The 22,645-nt window shown below is 39.4% G+C and overlaps 2 protein-coding genes across 3 annotated transcripts in view; one reads left to right on the top strand and one right to left on the bottom strand.

The window, feature by feature from the left end:
* Positions 1-4,674: 4,674 nt before the first annotated feature.
* On the bottom strand, positions 4,675-12,790 carry CNIH4 (cornichon family AMPA receptor auxiliary protein 4). The gene is made up of 5 exons (XM_017812780.1): positions 12,685-12,790; positions 11,305-11,373; positions 10,138-10,250; positions 5,420-5,560; positions 4,675-4,875 (listed from the first exon to the last, which is right to left on the bottom strand). The coding sequence occupies exons 1-5, from the start codon at positions 12,751-12,753 to the stop codon at positions 4,848-4,850; spliced, it is 420 nt and encodes a 139-aa protein (XP_017668269.1). The 5' UTR covers positions 12,754-12,790; the 3' UTR covers positions 4,675-4,847.
* Positions 12,791-12,818: 28 nt separating this feature from the next.
* NVL (nuclear VCP-like) overlaps positions 12,819-22,645 on the top strand; it is a 37,808-nt gene continuing 27,981 nt past the window's right edge. For both annotated transcript variants that reach the window (XM_017812783.1, XM_017812784.1), the window contains exons 1-10: positions 12,819-12,925; positions 14,812-14,885; positions 15,990-16,042; positions 16,130-16,223; positions 17,106-17,160; positions 17,688-17,954; positions 19,362-19,485; positions 19,782-19,858; positions 20,144-20,278; positions 21,325-21,426. In XM_017812783.1, the coding sequence (XP_017668272.1) occupies positions 12,845-12,925; positions 14,812-14,885; positions 15,990-16,042; positions 16,130-16,223; positions 17,106-17,160; positions 17,688-17,954; positions 19,362-19,485; positions 19,782-19,858; positions 20,144-20,278; positions 21,325-21,426 (1,062 nt within the window). In that variant the 5' untranslated portion in view covers positions 12,819-12,844. The remainder of the gene's footprint in view (positions 12,926-14,811; positions 14,886-15,989; positions 16,043-16,129; positions 16,224-17,105; positions 17,161-17,687; positions 17,955-19,361; positions 19,486-19,781; positions 19,859-20,143; positions 20,279-21,324; positions 21,427-22,645) is intronic.

A 22,645-nucleotide genomic window follows, 5' to 3' on the forward strand; every position in this document is an offset into this window, starting at 1 on the left:
AGTATTTTAAACATATCTTTAAAAATTGTTCAATTGGAACTACATTAACTTCTGATTTGTTTTTATTAGGATTTTTAAAAAAAAAAACAAAAACAACACTTTTTCCATGTTGGTGCACAGCACTTAACAGAAATGTTTGTATTCCCTTTCTTTCAATTCAATAAACAATAAATAACTGGAATGAATAGTTCTTAGTTTCCCTAACTTCACTTATATGACTGACTTGGATGTTAATTTCTTGATCATTAATTATAGATTTCTTCCACATTTGTAGTATTTCACTTCCTCGCTAGGAAAATTAACTTGTGGCCATTGAGCAGATGAGTCACCTGGTGTTGTGTGCAGGCTTTGCAGTGTTTGATGTCTGGCTCTAACCCACCTCATGCTTGTGTTTTCACTGGACATTCAGCAGTCGACTTGCTCATGTCCCAGTCTGTGCTTATCTCCCTTTTTGAACACCTGCTCCTTTGAGGCTCCGTGAAATCCATTATTTCTTAATGCTGGAGCTTGCCTAAATACTGGATGCAGGTTGCTTTAGGTCATTGGTGGGTTTTACTGGGTTTTTTGATAAAGCACTTGCATCTTCTGCCTTTGTTCCCTCCAACTAACTTGGTGTTCTTGTCCCTCCTCCCTGTGCCTTAAAACAGAACCTCATCTTTATCCTGCACTTCCATTCAGCTACAGCTTATTTCTGTTAAATAAAAAGTTGTACCTCAGTTTCCACCCCCTGCAGCTTTCCAAACTCAAACCTTTTGCTGAAGTGCGTTCTTTAATTCTTAGAGCTTAAGTATTGATTAGAAAAGATCTTTACTCCCTCTAGTAGCACCTTTGTATTAACTTTATTCTCTCCTGTACAGTTTAGGCTATGTATAGATAATTATGGCTTAAATGCAGCTGCCAACAGAAGGGGCATGCCTTACTCCTCTCCATGTCCTGCTTTGTGCCACTTCTTTTGGGTACTGGTATTTGCAGGAAGGCTGTTGGATTGCAGACCCACTTAAGCCATAAATGCAGCAGATGAAGGAAGTTACTAACAAACCCAGCCAAAAACTGTGCTTCATCTGCTGTCCTGTCTGCCTTTAATGGGTCAGAAGAGTGCAAGAGAAACAGGGATATGAATTCTACAGACCTGTGACATTTTAGTATTTGTAAGATTAAAAATTAACTGCTGTGGTCTGGGTTCTTGTTTGGTTTTTTCAATCCTTCAGATTATTAAAAAGAAATTACATAAAGAACCTGAGAGTAGATGTGCCTTTCATAATTACCTTAAATCCAAGCTCTGCCTGAGGCAGGGTACTTCTCTTACACCTTGGCTTATGCTTTCTGTGCTGCCTGATGTGCCTCTATGCATGTCTTGCACGTGCTTAGGCTGTCAGCTCATCAGAGATGGCAATCCCAGTTGTGTCCTCACTTTAAAAGACCTGTAATGCTCTGAAGAAGAACCACTGAGGTTTGTATGGCTCTAATGTTTCTGCCAAAGATAAGATGGTTAATGTACTGATAACTGCACGGTGGTTCATATATATAGCCCACATTTTCCTATCACTACCTCCAGTGGCCATCATACCATATACTTGGAGGCAAAAATGGTCTTCCACCACTTGTACAAAATTCTAGAGAGCTTCTTGTGAGAGAAAAAGAATTAGAATAAAGCTTTGACAATCCTGAACAGATGAAGATTTGCTTTTATGGGCTTATCAGTGTTTCTGGTTGATTGTTAACCTGCATGTAGAACTGTTCTTAGGGCTACTGCTTATACCACTGATGTTCTATGTTCCATGAAACAGAACTACTTCAGGGAAAAAAAAAAAACAGATACCAGGATGAGGAGGCAAGTATATTCTTTAACAAACCAGGCTAAATAACCAGCAGTCTGTAACTGAAATGAATAATTAGGAGGAAACATGCAATTGTACCTACTGTAACTAACCCCCCCTCAAATGCAGGACTCTTAATAGCTGTCTCATCTCTCTGAAAACTGGAGTGACTGTCATCTTCACAAGCTGACCAGGCTGAAGACTGGGGGTGAGAAAAAAGCTCAATAATCTGTTAAAAGTTGGAATCCCTGCAGGGCATCTTTAGTGTTTTCATGGATTAAGAGCTTTCTCTAAATCATAGCTAATCATTTGAAGGATAAGCTAATGGTTCCTCTGTGAAGTTATACTTGGATGTCTCAGTTCCAAAGGGAAATATAGTCTGGTGAGTGAACAGGAAGGGATCTCTGTTTGGTCTCACACGCATTTATGGTGATAGATGAATTTTTATTAAAAATGGGTCCAAAATTTCTAATTGTCTTGAATTGTGTATAATAAGCTTGGGTTTAAATTACCTTGTTCTTCCCTCTGGGAGACCCAGAAAATAGGGATTTTTTTTTTTTTTATTTTTACTACCATAAAATTTCTGTGCTCTGTGGATCTCCCATGAGGGACATGAGTGTAGGATCCCTATTTCTAGCTAATGAACCACAGTTTTTGCAATTACAAATATATTTTTCCTGTTGCTGACACTGAAGATTTCTCCTGAGGCAGGAAAGGACCCTGTACAATAGGAAGGCTTTGAAATTACCAGTGGAATTACTCAGCAGAATTGTAGTCTCTGAAACCTGCTACTAAGGTTTTTGCAACTATTGTAATCAGTTGGTAGATATAAATGAAGAGAGAATTTATTTATATTAAAAAATTGAGGTGGGAAGTTTGCATTCATATAAAAGTATAGATTGTTTTTAATATTTGACAATCCCCACTTAGAAAACATATCTCTTTTTTTTTTTTTTTGTTGGTCTATCATGGTTAATAATTCACTGTTGAGGAAGTGGGGAGGAATCCACAATAACATCCCTCTAGGTCAGGGAATACACATGCTATTCCCTTTTTTTTTTTTACCTCAGATATGTTGTTTTCCCTTATCCTTCTCTGTCCTGCTCCTATCTCTGAAGAAACACTTGTCTGGGTAGGGAATAGAAGCTTTTCATAGTGAGTGATAAATTTTACCAGTTTCCTTGGGGAATGGGTCTACTCTATCTAAACATCATCCCTGCAATTCTGAGGTGCTAGTAGTTAGAAATCATCAGAGACAATGTACCATACAAACATTTTCATTAATAATAAAGCTCTTACCTCAAAATCACGTCTTTAGAATAAGATATACAGCTGCCAGTTTAAGTGATGGACTTGCAGATTAATGCTCATGTTTCTCAGTGTGAAACATTAATGAAATATATCTACTGTCAGCACTACAGCAGGCACCTGACTTAATTAGCTTATCCACATTGCCCTTTCTTCTAACAGATAGCACCCAAAATGTGTAGTATGTTTTTCTCACACATGAATAAAATAATTTAATTGCCTGCCACATAAACTGCTACAAAAGTTACCTTCTGCTCTCTAAGTTTTACTTGCTCTCCTTTTCCCAGACTGACATCCTGTCTGAGTTTCAGCTTTATAGGGCAGTACTTTCTGTAGCTTGATTTTTTTGTGGTTAAAGTAGTCAGTGGCATACAGTTGGGGTAGCTGTTTCCTTAATTATTTTTTTAATGAGCATGATTTTCAGCAGTTTTTCATCTTTACAACAGCTGAACTTGGACTCCATCCATCACAAATTTAAAGCCAAACTTTTCCTGTAACAAACACTGAACACGAGGTATCTACAGAAATCAAGCCTCAGAGTTGTCTTTTTCATTGCTGGCCATGAAAACAATCTGTTAATTACAGCTGTGCACTAAAAAACCAAGTACTTAAGGAAGAAAAAGCTCATAAATTTTAGGACATAATTACAGAAGTGTATTTTTAAAGTGTTTTAATTGATGTGTTTGTTTCAAGAGACCTATTTCCAAGCACATATAAAAAAGTTTAAAGACAGTTATTGGACAGTGAGGGTACAAACTCAGGTTTATACACTTATCACTGAGGCAAGAGCTGCACAAAAAGAACTGAGTTTGCTGGTATCATTGAAGCAGAGTCACATCAGAATTGGGATAAATGGGGGTTATGGTTTACCAGACCATTTCCCTGAGCTAGACATACTCTTGGTTCACCTCACTGGATATGGAAACAGCAGGTTCATGGAGTAGCAACTGCAAATAGTCTTTTGCTCTGTAACCAGCTCCAACCAGCAAGATGATGATTATGTGAAGGTCTGTGATGTACTTCAGTGACAAAATAGGAGTTGAAGGGAAAAAGCAAGTATTAATCATGTTTCTTATTTATGTTTTTCACTCTTACATACAGGTGTCACTTCCACCAAAGGGATCTTAATCCATCCAAAAATGACTTCACATAGGTTGTTGGAGGGAGGGGTGAAAAGGGAGAAAAGCATAACTTTTATTCCACTATTTTTTACCTGTAAAAAACACTGACACGAAGATGCAAGCTGTGCTACTATTCCACTTTGAAATCTATGTTGCAGGCACTGCTTCAAACTAGGCTTGAGTAGGACAGCTTGACAGCCAGAGGCACATCCTGACACCTTTCAGTAAGAAGCAGACAGCAGAGCTGCACTTAAATTTGTTCTGGAACTACCATCATTACCAGCCCATGCTGCTGAAATGAGTTTCCCTTCTCACCATTTAATTCCTACAAAGGTCAGTTCTGTAAGCAAGGATTGCATCTTACAGAAACAGCAACTCCAGCAGTTTGGGTTGTAAAGGAACAAAAACAACTGCTACACAAATCCAACGTCTTTTGAAAATATTTTATGTTAAAAATACAGAAAAATATTTCTTGTTCAAAGAGGAAAAATATACTGCATGACGACACTGATCTAGGTGTGTTCAGAAGGTGTCTGAGGCTCCACAACCAGTCACTGGAGTGATGACCCAGTTTGGCAGCTAATGGTTCTTTTTCAACTTCTCAATCATTTATCAAAGCCAGAATCATACTGTGACAAAACAGAAAACATGATACCAGTGGATTACTGAAGCATGTGCAAGCAGGAACAGCTATTGCTGTCATGAGAGAGCTGCACTTGAGCCTGAAATAGAAAGTTAAGGCAACTGCTGTGTGCTTTGCTTATGAGGACAAGAGCTGCAGAAGTAATATTGCTGCAGAATAACAGCAGCTCTGCCATCTTGTAGTAAGTGGCCCCATCACAGAACTCATCCATTTGTAACTTAGATCAACTTGGTCCTCAAGATTATTTCCATTCTAAATAGGCCACTTACTATAGGCACTTGAAAGCATGTAACTCTCTATTGTAGTGGTTTAGAGATTAAGGAGTAGCCTGAGTTTCCAAATAATGTCTGATCAGAAAGAATAAAGGTATATAATGAGCCCACAGATAGCTGTCAAAATATATTACTGAGGCTTAGCAGGATGCAAAAAGATAAGACTAGAATACCAGCAATTACAGTAGAAGACTAGAAGAGATAAAAATAGCTGGCAGACAATTCCTTTGTTCCTTGGGAGCAATTTTTGAAACTAACCTGTAAAGGTACATGAAGAAACAGAGCAGATGAAAGCCCAGTTTAATCATGGCTTCTTTCATGTGTGATTTCAGTTGTCCTCGGTTATGGATCTCTGTGGGATCAAACACTCCCATGTTTCCACTTGGCACCATAATGTACCTGAAAGTTTAAGAATAAAGAAAAAAAAACACCACACAACAAAACCCAAAAACGTAGTCATTTAATCATTAGGGAATGTCAGGAGAAGGAGAGGGGGAGAGCTTTCCCAGAAAAGAATTTCATCTAAAGAGTTGTTTCATGATTCAAGGTAAGGGAGTTCTTTTTTAATTCTATTTCAGTTTTAGGATATTGCATGGATCTCTGCCAGTACAACCCACAAACAAAAAATAGGAGGACAAGAAGTACTAAAAGCATCAGCCTGGCTTCCCATGTATAAATGGGAGAGATTCCAGGTAACAGCCAATTCCAGTTAATTGCTGTTCACAGTTACTTGCTGTCATGGAGAAAACATCCACCCACAGTGGAAAGATGCATTAGATGAAAAGGACTGGAAAAGACTTCATTTAGCTAAGAATTAGTGATTTATTTAGCAAAAAAACCTCACATAGATAATCACAAACTCTGGTCGTCAAAATGAGATGGTGTATGACGAGACAAAGGATCTGTGTATTATTCCTGTCTTTGTCACAGCCACCCTGTCATATCTCAGCACTGACACTGAGGCTGAGAGGATGAGAGGCTGGGCAGAACTGAAGAAGTTCTGCTGTCCAAACCCACATAAGAACAAAAGTTGAGTGAAACCAAGTGAAACGTAAGGAAAGAAAGAATGAAGTTGGAAAACACAATGCTTACGTCCTGTGAAAATTCAGCAAGCACCATGGGTTTTTGTCACAAGCATTTCTCATGGGAGGAAATAGGAGCAGATGAAGTTCTCACTCCTGCTGAGCTCAAGCTAGAGCAGTACTTTCAAATCATTGAGATGTCATACAGTCTTTACCTTCCTGGATTAATAATCTTTCTGTATGGCAATTTAACTCCTTGTGGAGCAAAAAAATGGTTTCAGAACAGAAGACTTTGATTTTCTTTCTGTACTCAAGTGGCAACACTTGTACTACAAAAGGCACTTCCTCACCTCTTACAACATTCATTTCAATAATAGGAGGAGAAGAAAGGGAACAAGAAACAAAGATGTCTTCTAGTGGCAGTACAAGACTGGAAAAAAATCCCAGTAAGACCACAGTATGTGTCCTTCACACAGAGGTATTAAAAAGCACTGCAGCATATTTGACTAGTTTCAGAGACAGTTGTGTCCCATGAAAAATAGTTCATGTGAACGAATGCCAGTTTGAAATTCTCTTCTAAATTTGAAGTTTTAAAGGATTGTTCTATTTTTAGTAGTATAACAGACATTATTGTCCATTTACTGGGAGTGGAAGGCATTTAATTGGAATAAAAGGAACACAAGTTTCCTGTACCAATTTATCCTAGAAATAGGGCGCATAATTATCTTACATGTCTAGGATAAGAGTGCCACAAAGGCAGCATGTATTAATTTTGCTTTTTAGGAAGAATGATAACACTTAAATTTTGCAACTTAACTGCAGAACCTGTGAGGTATTTTTTCCTAGAGGCCCACAAGTTGGGACAGCTTATATTACATACTAAGGAAACTAGTCATGGATACAACAATGCTAACGCTGACAAACCCAACTCAAGGCAGTTGTCATACTCTAAACAGCCAAAAAACTTCTACAGCAAACATGACAACTGTCAGCTTTAATGGATACACACACTACTGCCTTCAGTATTTCCATTCAGTGGAAGCTGCTGCCACAGCAACAGGACACTTCCCTCTAGATTACACAATTTTTAAAGGGATGTAGAAGTTCTGGTCAGAATTTTGCTTGCATTTTTAAGAATTTTTTTATTTTTTTTTTACTTTTTCAGTTTTAAGATGAGTATTATCTACTTAAAGACACAGCAAGAATCACATTATTTGGACCTATCCTCTCAAGATTTATATAACAAAGCAGAAAGAAAAAAATTGAACACTTCCCTAAGAGTTTTAAAACAAGGAGAATGTAAGACAAAACTGTCTCACTCGAGACACTAAAAGATTCATCAAAAAAAACCCCAAATTAAATGATCATCTGAGCATGCTGAACAAGAAGGGCCAGCAGGATGTTACAATAAACGTTTGAAAGTCTCCCTTGATGCGTTATTGACCAATTTATCCTTCCCAGCATTTATTTCTGATGCCCCTTTTGCACAAAATCTCTCTCCTCCAACTGAAATCCTTGAGACATTTAGTAAATTAGGCAAGTACTGCCATTCATTCATTGAGATTAGGCAGATTTTGAAGAAAAGTGAATGACAGGAAGAGATTATCCTACCTTTATCATTTTTACTACAAAGCACAGACTGCTTCAGTCTCAATACAATTATTTCTGTAATCATTTTGGAATAGACAATAAACTTAAACCCTTCTGAATTTGTGTGCAGAAATACTGTAACATACCGAGAAGATGCAAAAACATTTAGCTGATGCCAGATGTTTGCAGCTCACACTAATGGGTTCACATTTCATCTGTTCCCACTTGAGCCGACTTTAACTGACACCTTCTCCTCTCTTCAGGGTATTCCAACTACTTTACAGTCCACCATTTTCTGACTACCCTGCCTCTTGTCCATTGAACACTGGGTCAAAGGTATGTTCTATCCCAAATCTTCAGATTTCCTTTGTAATCATAAAATGGTTTTGGTTCAAGGGATCTTAATGATCGTCTCGTTCCAACCCTGCTGCCACCGGCAGGGAAACCTTCCACTAGACCAGGTTGCTCAAAGCCCCATCCAACCTGGCACTGAACACTTCAGGGATGGGGCATCCACAACTTCTCTGGGCAACCTGTGCCAGTGCCTGACCACCCTCACAGAAAAGAATTTCTTCCATATATCTAACCTAAATTTCCCCTCTTTTAGTTTGAATCTATTTCTCCTTGTCCTATCACTACAGTTCCTGATGAACTGATAATGCTAAACACCACACCTGCTTTTGCAAATCTCTAATTCCTTCATTATAGATGGGATAATCCAGGCTATTAGTGTGAGTGAAACTCCTCAATCCACAGAAGGAAGGCAGGATTAGTGATATAGGCTTAACATTTTGATTTCTTGTGGCAGGACAGGCAAAGTATCATATTGTCAGATGCATTTATTGCCTACGCTGCATATCTAAAATTGAGGAAACAATCCCGGATTTTAGGATATTCAGAATATTTATGCCATGTATGACAAATATAAAATGAGAGCTGTCAATAAAAACAGCAGTCAAAGCTTACTGCATGAAGTGTGGAAATAGAAATCATTTATCTTCGAAAATTTACTCTAACAGGGTTTAGAAGGGAAAGCAAGGTGCTACTTTAAAAATTAACATAAATACACCACAGGAAGCAGCAACAGGGTAACCAGTAAAGGAAAGCTTCAAAGCTTCAAAGAAAATCCATTCTCTCTCCAGTGTCTCTGCAGAAACAGCCCTGCCTAAATGAAACATCAAACTCCAAAGCTGCCAGCAGATACCAAACAGAATACTGGTCACTTTGTCTAACAATTCTACATGTGGGTGGCCAAACAAAAATAGGCAAAAACATGCCCCACGTGTGTGCATTTAGGCAACATTTGTTTATTAAGCACAAAGTTATACTGTCTTATGTTACTCCAGCTTAGAAACATTTGAAGGCTTCGCTGGCATTCCACAGAAAACAAGGGTGATGAATGCATGGCTATTTTGCCCAAGAACAGCCAGGTTATCAGTACAGAGATACTCAACTTTGTTTTGATGAGAGCTATGAAACTTCTTGTTTAATTCTACCAGTGACTCAACCCACCCCTGCAACTAGTTAACCCTAACAGGTTCAGGCAAACAAGAATTACAGCAAACTTTTCCTACCTGCACCTTAAACTTTTTTATTCCCATAGTACAGTGTTTAGAGATAATTTCTGACAAATTCACACTCAGTTTTCATCAGTTTAACAACTGTAAGGGTCAGTTCTCCAAACATCAAAGGATAGAAGATAGAAAGAACATTTTTTGAACTCACAGTCCTGGTGTTGCCACATGGAAACCCTTACTGATAACTAAACCATTTCCAAAGGGTGGCAGCCCAGGGCACAAAGACCAGTAACACTGACAGCTTTCCTAGGATGAAAAGTCTGCAAACTTTTCCAAATACAAAGAGGCAGGATGGGGGAACAAAACCAGTGCAGATGAGAGGGAGAGACAAGTCAGTGAATGAAGGAGGACATTGTGTGGGGGACGACACCCCAGCCCAGTGGTTTTACAACCATCAGGCAAGCTGACCTCAGCACTTTTGTGCCGATATCACGCACGTAGGCACAGCATGAAAAACACTAACAACTCTGTCTGCAGTACTTCATAATCCCAATTAATATGCTATTATTTCCTATGAACTTGGGAATGACCCACAAATCAAGATTCCTGGGCACTGGGGATAATGAAAGGAAAGGCCAAAAGTTTCATATCCTTTACACTGTTGGGTTTCTTATGATTTGAATGGCAAGAAGAGGTTTTATGTTAGTTTGATCAATGAAGACTAGTAGCAGCTCAAGAACACAACTGAAACATCTCACCATAACATATTATTTATCCTTGTACTACACTTAAAGCTAAACTAGTAACAGTGGGGGGAAAAAAAGCACATAAACCCCTGTGCACTTACCTATATATATTCCATGTTGCTACTGGCAAATTAAGGAGAAAGATGAACCAGTGCAATGAAATAAGCATTAATACTGTTACAACAGCATGGCCAATCACCTCAGGGACCACCCACTGTAAAAAGGGAAAAGAAAAGGGTTACACACACAAATGTAAATTCCTTTCTGAAACAGAGATCTATATGGAGTTATCATCTCATTCTAATCATGCAAAACTCAAGAGAGAAACATTCATGGCAGAGGCATGTGATTCCATCACAGCGTGGAGAAATTAATACTTTCAGGCAGATTCCAGGCAAGTAAGCCAGAAATCAAGGCCTACGATATTATAACAGAGGTGCTTTATCCAAGCATGTCTGGAGAGCATCACAGCAGCTGTCTGAACACAACTGTATTGCACAAGCACTTAAAAAAGCGAGTTAAGAAGTATACATTTGAAGTATACTCAAAAGTGCTCATTTGAAATCACTGCAGAGAACAGTGGATTTAGGAACATAGATAATTAAAATCTGCACAGACACAGAACGTACAAACAAGCCTCAGGCTTGGAACGGATAAAAATGTTGATCAATATGAAAACTGCAGTTAAATTGGGTCAGCCCCTTGCAACTACACATTTTTGGCTTGATAGTATCTTGTACCTCTCTCTCTTTCATTAACAAAAAAATACCTTTAAATCCAAGCGAACACACGTACATGGGAAGGCCACACTGATTTAATGCAAACAGTTTCAAGCAGATTTGTTTAAAGTGGTACTTTTCCTTATCACAGTAAAACTCTACTGTTCAAGAGAGGTTAGAAATTACACAGATCAGAGAAAGTTGCTGTGAAGACCTCAGAGTTCAGTCATGAGTAGACACCCTTGGTGTGGCCCACCTACAAGAACCAAAGCACAGAACTCAAGAGCTCTGTGAAGCATTGTCTCAGTCCCACCAGTTTAGGCAGTAGCCCATCCTGGAGCACCAGGGGTCAGAACAACAGCCTTTTGTGACTGAATTTGCTGAAAGATGGGCACCCAAAAGAGACAGGCAGGCTGAAGTAAAGGATGTATGCAAAATACTGCCAGTCGAGGCTCTCGAGGTATGCATTTACACCCCAGTTATTTGTGATGCTGAGATGAAGGATGTGGTTTTCTCAAACCACATTAAATGCAATGAAGAACAATTTACTTTATTGAGTTTGGAGCAGCACGATCTAGCGTTGATGTAGTCACATTCCAAATCTGATAGTGTGATTATCTGGAGTCCAAGATAAGGAAACATTGTATGGTGACTGGGAATACACAAAGCTTTATTTTTAGCCAATAAATTGGGGAGAACCCTCTTGCTCTCATTGCAGACATCTTGTTCCATGTTGATCTGCCTAAGACATATTTCAATCAGTTACAACTCACTCCTATGTCAGGCAGAAAGCTTGGCTACATTTTATTATCAGGCCAAGTGATTTTATGATATTTTCCAAAGGGCAACTGTTGCACAAATGCTAAAGTTCAGTTCAACCCTTACAACAAGCCAGGGAGCCAAACTCAGTAATTTTAGTATCAGATTTATTAATACAACCCTTGAAGCCAGAACTTAAAAGTAACGAAAAGTTAATGCACTTTTTAAACTCTCCTTACAATAAAGCAAAATAGTTTGGATTCAAGAAGTGAATCCACTTTTTTTTAACACTTACAGCAACACTGGATTAATTAATAATTCATTAGGAAATAAGAGAGTAACATCATTATTGAATGAACTTTCAGCAACTGAAATATGAATATTTCAGACAGAAAAGTCCTCTCAAAAAAGGCTTAAGATGCACGTGTGCACATCATCCTGCTATGTCCTGTAAAGACATTGTCCTTTTCTCCAAGGAAGTGAACACAATTTTTTCTATTCCGAAAAAAAGAGGTGAAGGCTTTTCATTTTTCAACAAATAATCTATCCTTCTAGGCCGAATTTTTTCACAAGTGCTTCTGTACTTGTTTCTGTTAGAACCGGGTAGACTCTGAAATAGCACTAGGATTGAAAGAGGCGTAAAAGCTAGCTGGCTTTTACTGAGAAACGTAAAGAAAACGAAGCCAAATCTGTGCCTCTACATTGCAACACCGACAGGCAGCAAAGGCTGCGGGCGGGTCTCTAACAAAGAAGATGGAAATCCTGTTTGTCGAGGAACTCGGAGCCCCACAGCCCGGAGCACACGCCTAAGACAGGGCAAGGCACCCTTGCAATTCGAACCCTGTTGCGCGGCCGCGCTTTTTAGGCCCGTGCGGCTCCCGAGGGCCGGCGCCGGCACCGCTCCCTGTGCTCCCACAGCTCCTTGTGCTCCCACAGCCCCCCGCCCCGCGCTCCAAGAGCCCAACATGCTTTGGGCACCGAATCCCGCGGCGCTTTCCCGCAGCCAGGCGCTCCGGTCTCCCCGGATCCCCCGGTCCAGGGGGCTGCACCCCGGGCCCCCGAACCGCGGCCGTGACCCGGCGCAGCTCCCCCCGCCCCGCCGCCCCCAGCCCGCCGGCCCCGGCCCGCCCTCGTGCCCCATCCCTGCCCGCCCCCAGAGGAGCAGGATACGAAGTAGACGGAGAGGAAGATGAGGGCGCAGCAGTCGATCAGCGAGAAGATGAAAACCACCGACTCCATCCCGCCGCCGCGCCCGCCGCCCCCGGGGCCCTCCCGGCCGCCGTAGGACCCGCCCCGCCCGGGCGGGCCCGGCCGCGGGCCCCGCTGGGAAATGGAGTCCCCGCCTCGGGGGGCCATGAGGAGCCGGCCCGGCCGCGCCATCGACTCGCGGCTCAAGCAGCGCGTCAAGCAGGTACTGCCCGCCCGTACGGGCACCACCGGCACCGGCACCGGCCGCGGCCACGGCCACGGTATTGGCGGCGGGGGGGGCTCGTGTGTCCCACGCCCGCTGAGGGGCCTTCAGCATCTGGCCCGCTCAGGGGCTGGAGGGGACCAAAGTCCGGCCTTACCTCCCAGAGCCTTTAAATAGGCTTTAGAAAGGTCTATTTATTTGTTGGGGGTGTGTGTGTGTGTGTATTTCTTTAATAATTTTCTGTTATTTCGCTTTATTTTCGCACATCTTTTCGTCCTCTTCGGTAGTTCTGATCCTGAGGGTGGCTGCTGCTTCAAGCGTGCAATGAGTAGTGTATAAATATACCATGTGTGTATATATAAGTACATATCTAGGTATATGTGCATATATATGATGTGCACATATATGTATATACGTGGGGTGTATATATATATGTGTGTGTGTGTGTATATATATATATTGGGGTATTAGTAGGAATTTTTTCACAGAAAGGGTGATGAGGCATTGGAATGGGCTGCCCAGGGAGGCAGTGGAGTCACTGTCCCTGGAGGTGTATAAGGAAAGACTGGATGTTAACACTTGGTGCCATGGTCCATTTGACATGATGGTCATAGGTTGGACTTGATGATCTCAGGGATGTTCTCCCACCTATTTGATTCTGTCATTCCGTGATATTGGCAAATTTTAAGTGTTTACATTTGGAAACACGTAAAAAGCGATTATATTAAAGATAAATAAAAGGGGAAAAGAAAATTTCTTCCCTAGTTCATGTGTGAAGAACAGGGAAAGCAGTGATTCCTTCAAGTGGCACAGTGCTGTGTTATGTCTTATGATAATCTCTGGTGACTCTGCAAATTAAACACCCTAATACCTCTGTATTAGGGTACTCCACTTCTAATTCCTTAAAATGCAAGTGGCTGCTTGAGGGAACTTGCTTGGTTTAATTTACAAGATCACAGTGACTGTGTCTTGACTATTCTGAAGTGGTAAAGCCTTTTTGTGGTAGGGTTTATGATAGGCTTGATGTTTCTTACAGGGCAGTAGGTGCCCTTGGGTGACATGAAGTTTAACATAATTTTAAAAGATAACTCTGTATTCAGTTTGATTGTTTTAAATGGAGTTATTAATTTAAATGAAGTTTTGAAATTCTCCTCACTGTGACATCTGTGATACCATATCTTTTAGGGAGATTCTCTGTTTTCTTTCTCCTTTTTAAGAAGGAATTGATCTTTACAGTGTAAAAACTCCGTCTCACTCCTGATTTGGAGAGTGGGGAAAGAGAGTAAATGGAGTACAGTTGTACATGGAATTTTGTACATTTTCTCACACTTTCATAATTGTGGTTTGAAAATGGGTTGGATTAACTGCTGTCATAACAAAAGGCTTGACAGAATTCACTGTTGTTAATCCACTTTTCTATAGTATTCCTTGAAACATCTTGTAAAGATTGAAGTTCTTATTACGACAGTATTCATGCTGATTGATATAGATGGTTTCATTTTTTGGGTAGGAGATCTAAACCAAAAGGAGACTAGCTGAGAGGAACCAAGACCTTTAGGATTGACAATAGGATGCTGTGTGGGCTCCAAAGTCGTCTTTCTTATAAAATAAAAACATTGGAGTTGACCCAGCCCCAAAAGCCCCAAAATGAAGGATACTGTCTTTCCTGGGGAAACAAAGCTACCTAGTTATCTGTGATTTAATAAGCATTTCCCATTTCCAGAGGAAATACTCTCTGGTGTGTTGCAAGGCAGTGAAAAGCTGTTTCTGATTTTCATTTTGACTTCCTAAGAAGAACAGAGTTTGAAATAGGCACATGTGGTCTAGCTGTTCTGGTGAAGTGGTTGACAAGAATTTTGTTCCCTGATTAAAATTCTTCATTTCAGTATCTTGCAAGCAGTAAATGTGGGCAGTATGTTGACATTGGAGTCCTAGCATCTGCTTTGCAGAAAACCTACAGGTGAGCCAAGACTTGTATTCTTATACTCTGTATTTAAAATATCGAGTATATTATTTTGTTATTTTACATTCATGAATTTTTAATTAAAAAAAATAATTTTTGTTATGTTAACATCCTTGCCAGTTGTTGAGGTTGACTGAAACAGTAAGATCATTTCCCCTCCAGTGTTTCCCTTTGCTGATGTATCTGGTAACACAGATCTTATTAACACACTGGGATTACACGATCTAGTCATGGGTTGATTTTTTTGTTTTAAATAAACAGCTAAAGATGCATGGCAGCATGATGGTCTTTACCCCAGTGAGCTTAAAATATGAGGGGAAAATAACTCTTCAGTGCAGGCACAGGGGAGAGATAAAGGACCCAACAAGACATTGTATCGTTCTCAGTTGCTCAGCAGGACAATCAGTCTTGCCTGGTTATTTTTAGGCTGTTACACTTCTCTGGGTGGGGAGCAAGGTGGGGATTAATGAGGGTGGAGAAGTGTATTCACTCATGTTTGTGTGCTCTGTTTATTTGTGCCTTGTTAGAGAAAATGAACCAAACCCCCTTGCTTAGGATGCTTATGGGTCTTGGGGTTTTGTTTTGCCTCTGTTGGGTGTTGTATTAAAGCAAGTAAGTAAAACACACCTTCAGTAAGGGAAGGTAAAAGGTTGATGATTTTTGTTTGCATTTAAGGATACTCTTGAATCAGAATTTCTCATAGTGACCATTATTAATTAACATGGTTATTCCTTACTGGAGTGTCCTTTTTAGAATATAGTCCTGTGTTCATATGTTCATGTTTGCATTAAAATTAAAATATTGTTAATGTTGTGAAATAGAATCCAGTGTGCTCATTTGTACCTTGCTGCTTCTCTGTATCTACAGTTAAAGAGGACCTTGATAATTTTTACTAAATATCCCCTTAGAGACCAGCATAGTTTAATGATTTGGTTTCATCCCAGTGACTGAGCTTTTCCAGTCTTAAGAAAAAATAATCACATTTTCACATAGTTGGTTTTTAATAAGAACTTGTGTGGAAGCTTGGGTATCAACTTACCATGTATTTTTACGGGGAAAAATCAGTTGGTGTAACCTGTTTATTTTGGTTTTCTTTTTCAGTGCAGAATATGGACGAAGAAAAAGAAATGCCTTTAGAATACAAGTTGCAAAAGGTAGTTCTGTTAGCGTTGTGTCCAAGATGCCAAATTCTTTGATTATGCTTTGGCTGTTTTCTTAAATGTTTGAACTTTTTCTTTCAGTGTTCGGAATAATCAGTAATGAAAAACAACGTGAGGATTTAGCAGTTTTAGAAGCCGAACATGTGGCAAAAAGAGCAAGACAAGAGAAAAATGAGTAAGATGAATTTTTACCAGTAGATTAATAATGCCTTTAGTGTTATCATTTCTTTAAAGCTCTCTGTCTTCATATTATTAAATTTTGGTAGTTTCAAGGTTACAGGTAGATCCTTGATATCCCATAGGCCTGTCTTCTTCAGAAGTTACCTGTATTTATTGGAATCACTTTTGTCCCTAGAGACAAGCAGATACTAGAGCTAATCATGATTTCTCTGTTATGGGGAACATACAGCCCTGAATTAGTGGATACCTTGGGGCATCTTTGATAGTTTTCCACACAAGGCCTCAGTTCTCCTGTGATTCAGTTCCTTTGTTCTGTTTTGTTCTTAATCTTTCTTGAGAGTGAGAGATATTGTCTACATCTCAGAGACAAGACTACAAGACAGGCTGTTCTGAGTAAATCACCAGTGGGAATTGAGATTTCCTGACTCCTAAACCTGTGCATGGTCTCATGGACTGTTCTGGTTTCTCTAACTTGTGGTAGATATTAAGGATCTTGTGGGAAATTAGAACAATGTTGTCAGAAGGACTAGTCTAGTTCAGCAGTGATTTGCTACTGCTTGCCTTGTGCCAGCACTGGTGATTCTGTGATCTCTTGGTAAACTGAGTCACGGTGATCCTACATCACCTTTTTTTAGGACTGTCTTTCAGCCAGGCTGACAAGTTGATCCAACTCATCACAGACTTGGAAAGGATGCATTTTTTAACTCTTAATAGTAGAAAATTTGAAACATGCAAGTCAGGAATTTCTCTCCAGCTTTAGGCTGCCTGTCATAGTTGTGGGGAGCCACATTGCTGAAATTGCATTTGTTTTATTTTATGGATGTCTCGCAGTTCTGCTCTGATAATCATGGAGTTTTTGTCTTCCTTCCATGTAAAGGACTACTGGAAGTACCACAGATGACTCTGATTATGATGATTATCCAGAAGATCTAGTAAGTTGTATTTTATTACGTTTATATTTGCATAATATATGATTCTATGTTGTAAAAGTGCACTTGGAGAATTTAAAAGTGGAGATAAGAGAGGAGGTATAGTCAGAGTTGACAATTCCCACTGAGAATCTATAGAGCTGAAAGGAGACTGAATTCTGAAGGAACAGGAAGAACCTGTGGTGGGGAATCACTTTTGAGGAAGGCACAGTGGGGGCCTGAAAGACGTATCAAATGAATGAAATGATTAAAGGAACTGACCTACCCAACTACTACAAAAAGAGGTGCCTGCCAATTAACAGGGTCATTTCAGGGTGAATTGCAAAGGCTGCTGCCCCTTCAAGGAGCACAGATTTTTATATGCAGTCATTTGATTTGGAGAGGAGTGGGTTGGGAGATGCATGCCTCTTTTTCCCATGGGGATAATGCTAAATTGTATTTATGAAATAGTTTTCGTTGACTTCTTACTGTAAATAATCCAAGTTATAATCTGTCCCATATATTTTCTTTTCAAATGTGTGAATCTGCAGTCTACAAATCACATGAACAGTTCCCTGCTGAGCTTATATAAGAAAGGAAATCCCGATTCTGTTCCAACCACTCCAAAGAGTGACCCAGTGGAAACCCCTCCTCCTGCGCGAACTGCACCTCAAACAAGCACCGTGTCACCGGGAGCAAGAAGTGAAACACGGATCTCTGATGGCGGCTGGTTCATTGATAAAACTCCATGTGGTAAAGACTTTTTCATTGACCTTTCTGAGGATGGAGAAGGAGATGAAAAGAAACTGATTTCTGAGGTATTGTGTTTTACAAACCCAAGATGATTAAACTAGAAGCATGAATATAATTGATCTGTAAGGTCCCTTCCAACTCAAACCATTCTGTGTTTCCTGTGTAACTTGACAGGCTTCTGAAGGGTGATTCTAAGACTGAAAAGACAGTCTTTCTCTCTGGATTTTTAAAATATATTATTTTTTTTACAAACATGCATGCTGTGTTTAAAGATAGTGAACATGTTAAACTGAAAAGAAAGATTGGCTTAAGCCTAGTAGAGTACTTGTTTTTAGTTTGGGTTCTGAAGAAGGAGTGTCTTAGCCCATTGTTCTGCCATGTCAGAAGTGATTTTTCTAACCTTCTGGCCCATTTCAAGCATGTTTGTATGGTAGGTAAGAAAGACACCAAATTATGAATTTCCTCCACATTTTTTGAGGAAAATGCAGTTCTCAGTATTAGGGAGGCCCAGTTTAGTGCCTATACTGAGATAAAGATCAGTGGAAAGGAATAAGTAGCTGTTACTTATTCCATTTGCCACTGATCAGCCTACCTGGCGTGAGGCTTGCTGTAGCCACAGCATGTGTGAGCCACAGCAAGTCTTTGTGAGCCTGGGGAAAGTGGAATTTATTTGAATGGACAAAGTTGTAGAAGATGAAAGGAAATTGCATTGATTTATAAAGCAGTAAAAAAGAGATTCTACTCCCCATCTAGACATATTGCCCAGTTTGTGATCCCCTCCTTCACCCCGGTCATTTTTTTATTTTGAAAAAAACAATTTTGTTTAGTGCTGAAAGCTTTCCATTTGTGTATGTGAGTTAACATTTGTATTGCTTGGCTGACCAGATGTTTCAGCAGCCTGTTTTTTTATGTGAAGGAAGACCTACATTTACATCTGCCTTTCTAATTACACAAAATGCTTACTGAATAGGCAGATTTGATAAATCATTCCTTTATCTTAGTAGTACTGCATCCTCTCATCTAGAGAAAATGAATAGAAGAGAGATCTTCAAATTGTAAAATATTTGCAATACTGTATTCTTAATAAAAAAAGCCCAACAAAAACTCCCCAGCTTTCATCTTGAACTTTTTATTTCTTTTATCTTGTAATAGTCCTTTTCTTTCGTGCAGTTAACTTGTGTGAGCACTGAATAATATTTTTGTATAACCATTTGTGACTTACTAGTAATAAAAATTGTTTCCAATGGAGTAAAAACATTTGTATAGTTTTATTCATCCCATTTTAAAAAGGGGAAAAATCCTAAGTACAAAAACGATTTTCTACAAAAGGGGTTAAATTCCTGTCTTGCTTGTCTTTATTTATATAATATGTGTAAGTTAAGCATCATAGACACACATTTTCTTCTTTTAAGTATTTGCAGAAGTTCATTGATTGAAAAGGTTATGTATGTAATTCTGGTTTTATGGCCTAGAAATCAGCAGAATATTCTCTCTTGGAGAGTGAAAGAAAGAAGACAAAGGGCAAGAGAGCAAAAAGAAAAAAGGAAGAATTTCCAGATGTGGATGGAGAAATTGAATCCATGTTACTTAAGAAAGGTGAGAAGTTATTTTTGGTGTGTTACTCAAAACAGAGACGATATTTGACCATGGAATCTGTTACCAGAGCAGTGTTTTTTGAGGTGCAGAGAAGCAATCTCAAGCATTTTTTTAAAAAAAAATTAGCCTTAATGTTATATTAAAAAAAATATTTCAGTCCTGTGTCTACTACTAAAAAATAACAATTAGCTAAGGCTAACGTAGCTAACTTAGCTAAGGCTTAGTACCTTTCTGTCTGGTGTTAGCAACTACTGTTATACCATGTCTAAATTTGTGTGACTTCTCCTCCTTACCAGTGAGAAGTAAGGGACCAGAGCTTTATTGCCCTTCAGTGACATTTGAGGATGTAGGAGGCAACGATGAAACTTTAAAGGTTAGTTAAAATTTTATTTGTGGGCTACAGGATGCACTGGAAGAAATGTCACGTGAAAAATGACAAAGAAGGAGTCTTGCAGAATTCATCTGCACGGCACTGAGAAGAGCTGCTTATACCAACAACAAGAAGGTCGTTTATTTTCCTTGGATTAATCTTTCTCTAAGCAGTCACTGAAATCAGATTAATAAACAGAACTTGCTTTACTTTGCCCCGTCTATAATAGCAGCAATCTGTAATGCTAATTTCTGTAATTTAAAGGAAGGTTTTTCTTGTTCTTAACAGGAAATATGCAAGATGCTCATTCACCTCCGTCATCCCGAAGTCTATAACCACTTAGGTGTGGTCCCACCCCGCGGTTTTCTTTTACATGGGCCACCAGGATGTGGAAAAACGTTACTTGCACAGGCAATTGCTGGGGTGAGATAGCTTTAAATTTGCAGTTTCTTCTTTTCTTGAATTATATTTAGAGAGAAAGAAAATAGTCCTCCTTCATGATAGGCTAGATCGTTCCACTTCTTTATCCTTCCTGGGATAGTCTGAAAAATATTAATTCTCACTTTGTTTGAATTCCATCTGAATCTGTACTTGATAGAACCTCATATATAAAGAAGAGACACAGTGACAGGGTTTTACATTTTAAGTTGTTCTGAGGCATTCCCAGGACAACAGTATAGGCACAGGTGTTGAGAAGGGTATAAATGGAAGGTACTTTTGGTTAAATTTACCCTAGTGTTTCATTTTAAGTCTAGACTCGACCTTACCATTTTTTATGAGGCATTACATTGATTTTATTGGGTGGCATCTGTTAACCAACCATCCTGAATTTCCAAACTGGATGTTGCCTTGCCTGTGTCAAACTGACATTTTCAGAGCTTATGACACCATTGGTGTGGATAGTTTGGTGTGTGGTGAGACTGCACTACCTGTAGCACTACTGTGCTACAGTCTATCAAAGTCACCATTGTATTTATTTATTTTTAATAGCAGAAAACACTGAGTGTGTGTTTTACAGGTGCCTTGTTGTACAGTCCTGCTCACATGTTTCTGGAGCAGGATTAAGGAAACCAAACCTGGTGGGGCTTATCTTGCACTGTTATGCATAGAAATAAACAGGTTTTTTTCAACAAAGGAGCCCAAGCACGGACTGAAATATTCACAACAGCATTGTGAAGGACTGGCTTGGGAACCAAGGTGAAAAGCTATTTGACAGTGCAGTCATTCTCTAACTGAGTTAGAGAAAGTGGTATTTTTTAATATCCATTTCCATTCAACTGGACAAATGGCTCAGACCCATTTTAAGTTGGACGATGCTACTTACCTTTTTTTAAAAGCTCTTTAGGTTTCAGTCTGGATTGCATAGTTTGTAGGTGTAGAAGATGTCATATTGGAAAATATTTGTCTCCAAGGACAGCCAACGTTTCTAACCTCTGGATGTATCATACAATATTCCTTGTCTCTTCCAGGAACTCGAGCTCCCAATGTTGAAAGTGGCTGCGACAGAGATTGTGTCTGGAGTGTCAGGGGAATCTGAGCAGAAACTGAGAGAATTGTTTGAGCAGGCTGTGGTGAGACACCCATTGGAAATTGCACTGTGAATTGTTTATCTTCTTCTTTGTAAAGATTCGAACTTTGTTGCTGTGGTTTGACTTTGGGTGAATATTAGTGAGTGAATCCTTATGCTGCTGCACACGACTTGTCTCCTCTCCTGTGAGCAGAATTCCATTGTACTGTCATGATGTCATAGGGCACAAAGCTTACTATTCTGAAGCCTTGACAAAAGATAGTTCATCATAGCAATGTAAAGAGAGCAACAGAAATTTTTTACATATTTGGAGCTGCTTGGTTTGATATATAAAAAACCAAAATAAGAGCGGTTGATTGTGCTTTTCTGTTACAGGGTTTTTTGCTAGTTTTGTGTGGCGTGGAGTTTGAGTGAATGTGAGACACTTTGGGGGTCTAAGTATAAAGCAGAAAATTTGGAACAAATATGATAAGAGCAGGAGACAAGTTAGAGTTGAAGTCTTGCTTTGTTGTGACTTCTGGACATACTAAGAAGCAATGCAAACAAGACAGGTTGAGATAATTTTAATTTAAACAAATGCAGATTATTTTTTTAGTATGTGGCTAATGTTTTACTTCATGAAGACAGTTTTCTGTTCCTGACCTCTGAGAATGTTCTGGTTTTCCAACTTTATTCCATTTTTCTACTTTCCCTCATGACTGCGTGTAGGTATTTAAAGTATTTTCCTGTAAAAAAGAATGCTAAATAGGGCAAAAAGATTGCTTGTGAAGCTGTTCATTTGTTATGCTTCCAGTTCATACAGCACTTTCATTTTTAGAGAGCCTTGTTAAGATGTTGTTTAGAATAAAATTAAATAGTTTATGGGAAAGAGTTTTTAGAAATTACATATCTTTTATATGTCAAGTGATCGAGGGGAGATTATTGTTGCAGAATTTACATCTATTGCATAAAATAAGCTTAAAAAAAATCTAACTTTTTCACTCAGTTTTAGTACCAATTTTTGTGCAGGGATAAAGACAGGATTCCACATTATGCAGGTCCTGTGGAATCTTGGTGGCTTTTCCCCTCTGTCGGACAGTGGGAAAGGGAGTGACCAGTAGATGGCGCAGCTGGTGCCTGATAACACCCGGTGCGTGGGGTGTGCAACCCGGTTTTTTTGTAAGGGACTCCTTTGGAAGAGGATTCCAGTATTTTCCTTAAGTATTCCTTTGTACTACTAGTGCTTTTTCTGAATGTTAATAATTTTTTGTCAGTTAAACACC

The sequence above is a fragment of the Lepidothrix coronata genome, unplaced genomic scaffold (assembly GCF_001604755.1).
Source record: "Lepidothrix coronata isolate B3197 unplaced genomic scaffold, Lepidothrix_coronata-1.0 Scaffold38, whole genome shotgun sequence".
NCBI lineage: Eukaryota > Metazoa > Chordata > Aves > Passeriformes > Pipridae > Lepidothrix > Lepidothrix coronata.